Source organism: Natrix helvetica (assembly GCF_964273705.1).
Source record: "Natrix helvetica genome assembly, chromosome: 1".
NCBI lineage: Eukaryota > Metazoa > Chordata > Lepidosauria > Squamata > Natricidae > Natrix > Natrix helvetica.
The window spans coordinates 357,392,400-357,403,845 of record NC_138548.1 but is presented as its reverse complement, the minus strand read 5'-3'; the positions used below and the strand labels follow the sequence as shown (position 1 = coordinate 357,403,845).

Genomic DNA, 11,446 nt, shown 5'->3' with positions numbered 1-11,446 from the left:
TGGGACTATAAATCAGTTAAGCCAGCTAATTGGAACAGGTGGGTCTTGAGCTTCTGTCGGAAGGAGCGGAGGTCGGTAGTAGTTCTAATATCGGGGGGGAGGTCATTCCAGAGGGTTGGGCCCATCACAGAGAAGGCTCTGCTCCTGGGCGCCGCCCATTGACACTACTTAGTGGACGGCACCCGGAGGAGTCCCTCCCCGTGGGAGCGGATTGGTCGCAGGGATGTGTGAGGTGAGATGCGATCCCGCAGGTAACTAGGTCCCGTGCCATGGAGCGCTTTGAAGATAGTAACCAACACTTTGAAACGCACCCGAAAAACCACAGGCAGCCAGTGCAGCTCGCGCAGGAGTGGTGTTATATGGGAGTATCTTGTCCTCCCCATGATAGCCCGCGCGGCCGCATTCTGAACTAGCTGTAGTCCTCGGGTGCATCTCAAGGGGAGCCCCATGTAGAGAGCATTGCAGTAGTCCAGGCGAGACGTCACCAGTGCATGAGTGACTGTGCGTAAGGCGTCCCGATCCAATAGGGGGCGCAATTGGCGCACCAGGCGAACCTGGTGGAACGCCCCCCTCGCCACGGCTGCCACATGGTCATCCATTGACAGCCGGGCATCAAGGAGGACGCCCAAATTGCGCGCCCGTTCCATGGGGGGCAGTTGTTCGCCCCCTATGGCCAGCGATGGGATCCACTGGTTGAACCGGGGCGCCGGTAGCCACAGCCACTCAGTCTTGGAAGGGTTGAGTCTGAGTCTGTTGTCCCCCATCTAGACCCGAACGGCTTCCAAGCACCGGGACATCATTTCGACGGCCTCGTTGGGGTGGTTTGGGGTGGAAATGTACAGCTGAGTGTCATCAGCGTACAGATGGTATCCAACCCCAAAACCACGGATGATCTCACCCAGCGGCTTCATGTATGTGTTGAACAGGAGGGGCGAGAGGACCGACCCCTGCGGCACCCCACAAGTGAGTGGCCTCAGGGTCGACCTCTGCTCCCCTGCCAACACACATTGCGTCCGGTCGGAGAGGTAGGAGCAGAACCACCACAAAACGGTGCCCCCTACTCCCATCCCCTCCAGCCGGCGCAATAGGATACCATAGTCGATGGTATCGAAGGCAGCTGATAGGTCTAATAGGACCAGGATAGAGGAACAACCCCTATCTCTGGCCCTCCAGAGATCATCCACCAACGCGACCAAGGCCGTCACCGTGCTGTGACCGGGCCGGAAGCCAGACTGGCGCGGGTCTAGATAGTCGGTTTCCTCCAGGTGACGTGGGAGCTGTTGTGCCACCACACTCTCTACAACCTTCGCTAAAAAGGGAAGGTTGGAGACAGGACGATAATTAGCTAGCTCCACCGGGTCCAGGGAAGGCTTCTTGAGTAGGGGCCTCACCACTGCCTCTTTCAAGGCGACCGGCAAGGACCCCTCCTCCAATGAAGCGTTCACAAGACCCAGGAGCCAGCCTCGTGTAACCTCCCAGGATGCCAGTACAAGCCAGGAGGGGCACGGGTCCAATAAACATGTAGTGGCTCGCAGTCACCCACATAACCTGTCCAAATCCTCAGGGGCAACAGAGTCAAACTCCTCCCAGCATGGTGCCACAAGACTTGCTTCCAACGTCTCCCCTGGTCCACTGAAGGGGGCCCATCCACTCCGGATCTGAGCGATTTTGACTTGCAGATATTCCCCAAACTCCTCTGCTCTACCCTGCAAGGGGGCTTCCCGCGGCCTCTGTAATAAGAGGGAGCTGGTCACCCAAAACAGGGCGGCAGGGCGGTTATCTGCGGACGCAATAAGAGCGGCACAGTGTCTACGTTTGGCCGCTCTCAGTGCCACAAGGTAGGTCCGTAAATAGGCTCTTACCTGTGTTCGGTCAGATTCGGAGCGTGAGAACCTCCACCTGCTTTCTAGGCGTCTCTTGTGGCGTTTCATCACCCTCAGCTCCTCGGTAAACCAAGGAGCCAGGGTGGTTCGTTGCCGCAGGAGAGGCCGCAAAGGCGCTACCCGGTCCAAGGACCCAGCAGCCGCCCTATTCCAAGCGGCTACTAGGTCCTCCATCCGGGAGCGGGTCAGGGCTACAGGAAGTGGCCCAAGCTCCGTCTGGAACCTATCTGGTTCCATCAGTCGCCTGGGGTGGAACCATCTGGGACAGTCTGGTTCCGCCTCCCCGCGGTGGGGGGTAGCGCCGGGGAAGTCGAGCCGGAGAGATGAGTGATCTGACCATGACAGGGGTGTGATAACCAAATCCCCTATTCCCAGATCACTCGTCCACTGTCCAGAGACAAAAACAAGGTCCAGTGTGTGCCCACCTTCATATTATAATATGAACAAACACACTAACTAGTTGGAAATCTAGAAAACAGATTTCAGATGCCATTTCCACAGCTGCAACACAATTCGTAGCATTATCAGAATTGCCCTCAGAGATGACATGGTATGTAGAGTTAGTAAAGGATTTGGATATTGAAGTGAAAGGAACTATGCCAGTATTTGAAGATACAACATGCATACAAATGGCAACAGGTGGGAGTACAAACCAGAAGGAAGAGTGTTGACATAATGTAATGTCAGAGAAGCAGTGAAAGAAAATGTAATAGACATAATTTATTGTCCACCAGAAAATAATTTAGCTGGCCTCATGACAAAACCATTAAAACCTCCTACATGAGGCAATCTCTTATTTCATTTGGGAACTTGCTGCATAATTCCCTGACAGAGAACTGTCTTTATTAAACCCAGAGAAAAAAAGCCATTTGCAGTGGATGGCATTTGCAGGAAGCATCACAGGGAGGGAAATATCTGTTGTGATTTGTAGCTGGAATTACAGAGATCAGTTAGAAATTACAATATGTAGAAAGTCCTCTGGGATGGCAGTTGTTGCATCCTCTGTGCCTGCCACATCTCATAATAAGCCTGCAAATATCCTGGTCCTCCAAACTATCCCTGCTAAATATGCACCCCTTATTCATCATGATAGAAAGAATTCTATCTTTTGAAAAAAGGGAGAAAAATGAAGAAAACATAAATAAAAAAAGGAATGAATATTGTCACATTAAGTAGAAACTTGATATTTAATAGACATTGGTCCTATTGTAATATGAATATGTGTTGTGCTGCTGTAAAGGTGTTTTCCTTGTGAGCATTTGGTTATTGGACATTTGTGGCACATGGGCCTCTGCGAAAGCATGTGCCTGTGGTCAGTTGTATCCTTCAGGCATTGGGATCTGGATCCTTCATGGCTCCTTTTACATCTTCTACAAATGCCATCCCTGTTTTCTCCAGGAATTGGCAGGTAACTCAAACTACCCGAGCAATCCTCACACCTTTCGTGCTGTTAAAAGGCCAATCAGGAAAAACAAAAGATAAATCTGTCTGATGTAAATCTAAATTACGATATATGACTGAGTTTTGCAATGTAGTTAGATGATATGACTAAAGTAATTATAATACGAAGAACTTTGGCGTAAAAGTAAGAGAAGGAGTTTGAGACATTGTGACAAGTAAAAAATGGGGAGATAAATGGATAGTCCCCGATAAATGGCAAATGTTGATTTTGAACACAAGGGGAGTCGTGGGGTGGTTAAGGTATGATGTGATTTGTTTTTGAAAATTTCTGGATGCTGTGAATTGTGACAAATATGTGAAATTTACTCATTTTACTGCAAAAGCGCTTCAATCGTTGAGGCAGTGGGAATGTCATGTTCCATGAAATTTACATCGTCTGCCTTCTGAAATAATGTTTGGATTTCCACACTTGGACAGAATGGAGAAATTCCACAATGTGAGACTAAAGATATGTCTATAAAGAACTGTATACTTGGCTCCTCTTCTTTACCTCAGAAACAAAGGACTGCTAGCTCAAACCATATTGGAATTGGCTGCTGGTGATTGGGTCCTGATGAAGCCTGACATGGGGAAAAAACCTAGCCAAGCCTGGGACCGACCCTACCAAGCCCTGCTAACCACTGAAGCAGCAGCAGCAGACAAAGGGCAAATCACTACACCCATGGAAAGTGGTTCCTGGAGAAGACTTATTAAAAATGAACATTTCCAAAAACTGATGTAGTCTGGCCTGACTGGTGGCCTCTTCTATTCCACCTGAAGATCCTAAAAGCAGCTGTACAACTTTGCACTCTACAGATTGTGTTGATTTTGTGATTGTAACTGTATCACTGAATATTACTGTTAAACTGATACACACCTGTGGGGAGTAGCGGGACACTGTAATTGTGATTGCTCCCATATAAACTTCATATATATTAGTTAATTATATATATGCTGGTTTTGTTGTATTCGGGTCTTTTCCTGTGTAAGGTTGGGACCTTACAACCTTACACGGGAAAAGACCTGAATACAACGAAACCAGCATACCTACACCCGTGAAAATCTACGAAAACAGGGTCTTTTCCCGTGTAAGGTTGAGATTGTCTTTGCAACATTTCGGCAGGATCTCACCTGCCATCTTCAAGCGTGGGCTTAAAATGTGGGCTTGCAATGACAGGTGAGAGGGGTGATCCCATGGGTGCTCCTTCTATCTGTTTGTATCTTTGTCCATTATGGATGAAGTATGTGTTGGTTAGGCAGTGGTTGGTCAGGTCTAGGATGTGTTTAGGGGGGTTGTGTTTTTTCTGGATGGCTGTCAAGGCTTCTTTTATGGGCACTTGGGTGAAGAGGGATATGACGTAGAAACTCACAAGTAGGTCACTGGGTTGTAAGTTTTGTTTCTTTATTGTTTCTATGAAGTGGAGTGAGTTTTGTACGTGTGAGGTGATGGATTCTGCGTAGGGTTGGAGTTGTTTGGCGAGGAATTTGGCAAGGTTCTGTAGAGGTGAGCCTATGGAGCTGACTATGGGTCTGAGTGGTGTTCCTTCTTTGTGTATCTTGGGGAGTCCATAGAGTTTGGGGCATCTGGAAGATTTCTCACTGGGGATGATTCTTTGCTGGATCTCTTCACTGATGGCAGAGGCTTTTATTTTGGATTTGGATTTGATTCACACAACCAATCATTCCACTTACTGAAACAAAGCCAGCACCCCATCCCCTCCCACCAAGACTTACAGAAAGACGGCAGCTCCGTTCCCATTTTAAGCCCACATTTTAAGCCCACACTTGAAGATGGCAGGTGAGATCCTGCCGAAACGTTGCAAAGACAATCTCAACCTTACACGGGAAAAGACCCGAATACAACAAAACCAGCATACCTACACCCGTGAAAATATATATATATATACACATACACACACACACACACACATATATAATGTAATTAGACTGAGTGGGTTATGCATTGATGTGGTAACTCTTAATAAGCATGCTGCAGATGGCTTATAAGGTTTGCCTATGTGCCTAGCCGATTGTATGAAACATGTGCATACACTGAATAGAATTATAAGGTTACAGCCAATGCTTGCAATAATAACTAATGCAACTGCTAGTGCTCCAACCTTTACAACAACAATATCCCAGAATACATTTGCTTTACATGATTTGTTAGCAAAAGGATATATCTGTGGAAAATTTTGTTCCCAAAACTGATGACCAGGAAAAAAGCCATATAGGAAGAAAACTGCCAAAGTTTTCCACACGTCCCTGCGCAGGCCTGAACTGCGGTCGTTGACTTCACCTGATTCGGCAATATCTTCACGACAATGGAAAGCATTCCATTTTTTTAAAATAAAAGGGTGGAATGAAGGGGAATAGTAATAAGGATACAAACTTGTTGGTTTTTGTGGAAACATTTGTTTTCTGTATTTGTAACCTATATGCTTGCATGCTGTAAGTGCCTTTTGTTCCCTGCAACTGACTTCCTGTGGCCCTGTTACAGTGGTGGGTTCCTGCCGGATCGCACCGGATCGCGCGCTCCCGTTCGGCGATGAACCCGGAAGTACGTTCTTGCCCCGCCCCTGGCGACGGGACGACGCTTGCCTGCGCTCCACCAGCTCGGCTGGGACCGGAGACGTTTCTCTGCTCAGAAATGTCTTCAGTGAAGTGGTGGCAGCCTGGCAGGCTGAGCCTGCGTCCCTTTCAGGAGCTCCGCTCGGTTGAGGAAACGTCTCCGGTCCCAGCCGAGCTGGTGGAGCGCAGGCAAGCGTCGTCCCTTCGCCAGGGGCGGGGCAAGAACGTACTTCCGGGTTCATTGCCAAGCGGGAGCGCGCGATCCGGTGCGATCCGGCAGAAACCCACCACTGCCCTGTTATTAGGGTGTATAGAATATCTGGCAAAATGGGTGATCCTTGCCATTTGAACTCTTATCAATCTGCCATCTATGGGCGTAGAACGTATCCCAGAATGGAGATGTAGAGCTGTAAAACGGGCACCTTTGATCTGTCCCCCTTCTGCCTAAGAACGTATCTCTCACCTTTGATCTGTGCCCTTCACAACAGGATGCCAAATGGCCAACCGTGAGAACAGGGAAGAGATAAGGCTGAGAAGGCTAGTGAGTAGTATTGTAAAGCCAGGATGTTATTTTATGATGTCTCCAACTGTATAAAAAGGAGCTACATCTTTTCTGAAGGGCAGTTCTTCCCAGTGGTGGGTTCCATACCCGTTGCAACGGGGCCCGGCGTCCTCCATATGAACGTGCAGTGCACGCATGCGTCTTACCTTCCAGTGATGCCTCCGCAAGCCTCTGCAACGCTCCAGCTGCTTGGCGGAGCATCGCGCAGTCACTCTATACACAATGCGCATGCGCGAAAGCGCCAAAGTCTTTAAAGGACTGGTAAGGAGCGCGGGCAGGTGAGTGGGCCCTCTGGAGTACTGTACCGGAACGGTACCCAGTGCTCTGGGCAGACTCCAGTACTCCCGTATTGGGCCATACCGCCTGCAACCCACCACTCGTTCTTCCCTACATATCCTTGGCAACAACTGACCATCATGTCTTTAAACTTTGATCAAAGACTAAATGATTACTGTTATTCAAGCCTCCGTTTAAGTCTTATGTTTGGCTTATTGTGACTTGGATGTCTAAACGTATTATCAAACCTTACAGTATCATTTCTTCTTATCTAGACTCTATGCCTCTGCTGATGCAGCCTAGGACTGCATTGGCTTTTTTTTCCCAGTAGCAGCACAATATTGGCAGAAGTGGTACCTGTCTATTTCTCATGTGGCCCAAGGATACATGCCCTGCCCTTTTGGAGATCTCCCAGAGGCACTGCCATTTCCAGTGCACCCACAATTCCTTAACACAGTTTACAAAGTGTTAAGGTAGCAAAACAGAACACTTTGTCCCAGTCCCATATGACAGTGACCAAGAAGCAGCCACCATTTTGACACAGAGGCAGACATGGCAAAATGGTGGCTGCTTCCACAACTCCACCGCATGGCTCAAGCATGAATCCCAGGAACAGTCAAATTAATGGCTGCTTCCACGACACATGCAGCGTGTGTGTGTTTTACCCTCCTTCATCAACATGAAGTTCAGTGATCTTCAAAAAGGATGGAGGAGGAGGAGGTTGTGATGCCTTGAGGGGTGGGAGTACACCCTAATGATTGCAGGGATCTAGTGGCAGTAGGAAAATGCCTGTGGGACACTGTAGGGAGGGAAAGGCCTGTGGGGACCCAAAAGTTGGGGTAGTAGAGGCTAGAACTCCAAGAGATTTCTACAACCCTGAGGTAATCACTGTTCTGCTTAATCACGTGAACATTTCTTTATCAACTTCATCAGGGAGAGGAAGAGGTGGGAATAGTTAAGCAAGGCATTCTCGCTTAATAACCATTGCAACATGAAGCCACAATTGGCAGGTCCCATTACAATTGTATCTAGAGGACTACTTGTATTGTGGTGGGTGAATTCTGGAGCTCAAAATCTAGAGGACACCCAGGTAGAAGATGGAAAGTCCACCTCTGGAAATTGCATAATCAATATGCAAAAAAAAAAAAACATCCAAAAACCTTTTTGAGGAATTCTGCAAAAATGAAATATCAAGAAACCGCTGCTGATAACCAGAAACAGGTGGTTAGCCATTTTCCATTTTTCTTTTCTCTTCACCTACCAGTCTAATCCTGAGACATGTTTGAGCAAAAACAATGACTCCGGAATTAAAATAGTCAATTTCTAACATTTTTAATGAGGGATGAGAAATGAAATTCAATTCTTCTATAAACTCATCAACGTTTCATTCATATGGATTTCCTTTTAGGAAATAACAGACGATTTATACCTGAAGATAGTCCAGATAGGACATTTGAATGATTTCTCTCATCTGTGAGTTCTCTGATGTCTTACAAAGTTGGAATTTTGACTGAAACTATGTCCACAATCAATACATGGAAAAGGTTACTCTCCTGTGTGAGTTCTCTGATGTCTTACAAGGTTGGAATTGTGACTGAAATGTTTCCCACACTCAACACATTCAAAGGGTTTCTCTCCTGTGTGAGTTCTCTGATGTTTCAAAAGGGTAAAAGGGAAATTGAAACTTTTCCCACACTCTGGACATTCGTACAGTTTCTCTCCTGTGTGTGTTGCCTGGTGTATCACCAGGTTGGAATTCTGACTGAAACTTTTCCCACAATCAGGACAGTCGTACGGCTTGTCACCTGTGTGGGTCCTCTGATGATTCAACAGGTAGGAATTCTGACTGAAACCTTTCCCACAATCAGGACATTCAAAGGGTTTCTCTCCTGTGTGAGTCCTCTGGTGTCTCACCAGGTGGGAATTCTGACTGAAACTTTTCCCACAATCAGGACATTCAAAGGGTTTCTCTCCTGTGTGAGTTCTCTGATGTATTACAAAGGTGGAATTGTGACCGAAACGTTTCCCACACTCAACACATGCAAAGGGTTTCTCCCCTGTGTGAGTCCTCTGGTGTATCACCAAGTCAGAATTCTGACTAAAACCTTTCCCACAATCAGGATATTCAAAGGGTTTCTCTCCTGTGTGAGTTCTCAGGTGTCTCATCAGGTGGGAATTTTGACTGAAACTTTTCCCACAATCAGGACATTCAAACGGTTTCTCTCCTGTGTGAGTTCTCAGGTGTCTCATCAGTTGGGAATTTCCAATGAAACCTTTCCCACAATCAGGACATTCAAAGGGTTTCTCTCCTGTGTGAGTTCTCAGATGTCTCATCAGATGGGAATTATGGCTGAAACCTTTCTCACAATAAGGACATTCAAAGGGTTTCTCTCCTGTGTGAGCCCTCTGGTGTTTTACTAGGTCAGAATTATGACTGAAACGTTTCCCACAAAGAGGACATTCAAAGGGTTTCTGTCCTGTGTGAGTCCTCTGGTGAATCACCAAATGGGAACTCTGACTGAAACTTTTCTCACAAATAAGACATTCAAAGGGTTTCTCTCCTGTGTGGGTCCTCTGATGATTCACTAAATGGGAATTCTGACTGAAACCTTTCCCACAATCAGGACATTCAAAGGGTTTCTCTCCTGTGTGAGTTCTCAGATGTATCATCAGGTGGGAATTATGGCTGAAACCTTTCCCACAATCAGGACATTCAAAGGGTTTCTCTCCTGTGTGAGTTCTCAGGTGTCTCATCAGGTGGGAATTACGGCTGAAAGCTTTCCCACAATCAGGACATTCAAAGGGTTTCTCTCCTGTGTGAGTTCTCAGGTGTCTAATCAGGTGGGAATTCTGACTGAAACTTTTCCGACAATCAGGACATTCAAAGTGTTTCTCTCCCGTATGAGTCCTCTGGTGTTTCACTAGGTCGGAATTATGGCTGAAACCTTTCTCACAATAAGGACATTCAAAGGGTTTCTCTCCTGTGTGAGTCCTCTGATGATTCACCAGGCAGGAATTATGGCTGAAACCTTTCTCACAATAAGGACATTCAAAGGGTTTCTCTCCTGTATGAGTCCTCTGGTGTTTTACCAGGTCAGAATTCTGACTGAAACTTTTCCCACATTCAACACACGCAAAGGGTTTCTCTCCTGTGTGAGTCCTCTGGTGTTTCACTAGGTCAGAATTCTGACTGAAACTTTTCCCACAAAGAGGACATTCAAAGGGTTTCTCTCCTGTGTGGCTCCTCTGATGAATCACCAAATGGGAATTCTGACTGAAACCTTTCCCACAATCAGGACATTCAAAGGGTTTCTCTCCTGTGTGGATCCTCTGATGATTCACCAGGCAGGAATTCTGACTGAAACTTTTCCCACAATCAGGACATTCAAAGGGTTTCTCTCCTGTGTGTGTCCTCTGATGATTCACCAGGCAGGAATTCTGACTGAAACGTTTCCCACAATCAGGACATTCAAAGGGTTTCTCTCCTGTGTGAGTTCTCTGGTGTCTAATCAGGTTGGAGTTATGACTGAAACTTTTTCCACAATCAGGACATTCAAAGGGTTTCTCTCCTGTGTGAGTTCTCAAGTGCCTCATGAGGTGGGAATTTCCAATGAAACGTTTCCCACAATCAGGACAGTCATACGGCTTCTCACCTGTGTGAGTCCTCTGGTGTATAAGCAAATTGCTGTTTTCGCTAAAGCATTTACCACATTGGGAGCACTTGTAGGGCATCTCTCCTGTGTGGGTCCCTCCGTGAACCAGAAAGAAGCAGGTCTGGTAAACGCTTTAGTATAGCTGTTCTCCAGAGTGGATTCTCCCCTGCATAATCACTTATGATTTGAAGTCTGCTTTCCTCAAAACAGGCACATCTATGGAGCTTTTTCGCCACTGATATTTTTGAGAAGATGAAAAATGTGTGCGTGTCCTTGTTTTGTGGTACTTTGATTTAAGCACTTTCCTTCCCCTAAGGCAGTGCTTCTCAAATAGTGGGGCGGGCCCCCCAGGGGGGGCGCGAGGCTCTGTAAAGGGGGGCTCAGCTCAAATTATTTTATATATTTTTGTTTTGCAGGTTAAAGTTTTTTTTAATATTGTGTTCCTTTAAATCCTGTGCTCCTTTAAATCTTTTCTGCTACAGTTAATAAAGTTATTCTTTGTTGTAAATTGATCCACATTTCTTTCTTTTTTTATTCTCTTATACGTTAATAAGGATACAGTGTTATGCAGAGGTGTACTTATAACAATTTTATAGACAAATGATACTATTTACAGTTGCGCGGGGGGCGCGAAATGTTTTCTTCTTCCTAGGGGGGGCATGACAGAAAATAATTGAGAAGCACTGCCCTAAGGGCAAGTCCTGCATTACTCTCTGCCCTATGTGACTATCCATTTGACCTTTTCCTCCTCACTGACTTCCAGATATTTCCCTTTTTTTCCAAAATGGAAAAATAAGCTCCTTCCACCTTTTTGTGTGATGTATGTTTGAGTGCCGCTTACTCTACTATTTCCAGCTCAAAATCTCTTCTTGATTTCCTTTCCTTTGTCTTTCACCTACTGGGGAAGGAGAAGAATTGTGTGGTTTTTCTGAAGGAAATGGAGAGTATTTCTATTTCTGCCTCCATTTGCTTTGCTTTTCAATGTTGCTTCTTATTCTCAGTAGTCCAATGTCGTCTTATAGGGTTCATCTCTGTCTGTAAGATTCAAATGAAAATGTAGC

The 11,446-nt window shown here is 46.3% G+C and overlaps 3 protein-coding genes across 14 annotated transcripts in view; all 3 read right to left on the bottom strand.

The window, feature by feature from the left end:
- The window catches only part of LOC309384246 (uncharacterized protein), a 198,933-nt gene that overhangs the window by 102,010 nt on the left and 85,477 nt on the right, over positions 1-11,446 (bottom strand). For 6 of the 12 annotated variants that reach the window (XM_081937493.1, XM_081937486.1, XM_081937491.1 and 3 more), the window contains one exon: positions 7,294-11,420. The exons of the other annotated variants lie outside the window; for them this stretch is intronic. In XM_081937493.1, coding sequence (XP_081793619.1) covers positions 8,278-10,464 — 2,187 coding nt within the window. In that variant the 5' untranslated portion in view covers positions 10,465-11,420 and the 3' untranslated portion in view covers positions 7,294-8,277. Of the gene's footprint in view, positions 1-7,293; positions 11,421-11,446 lie in introns of those variants that run through there. 12 annotated transcript variants of the gene reach the window in all.
- The window catches only part of LOC309384292 (uncharacterized protein), a 62,120-nt gene that overhangs the window by 29,723 nt on the left and 20,951 nt on the right, over positions 1-11,446 (bottom strand). The window lies entirely within an intron of this gene.
- Positions 1-11,446, bottom strand: part of LOC309384287 (uncharacterized protein) — a 101,928-nt gene that overhangs the window by 87,283 nt on the left and 3,199 nt on the right. The window lies entirely within an intron of this gene.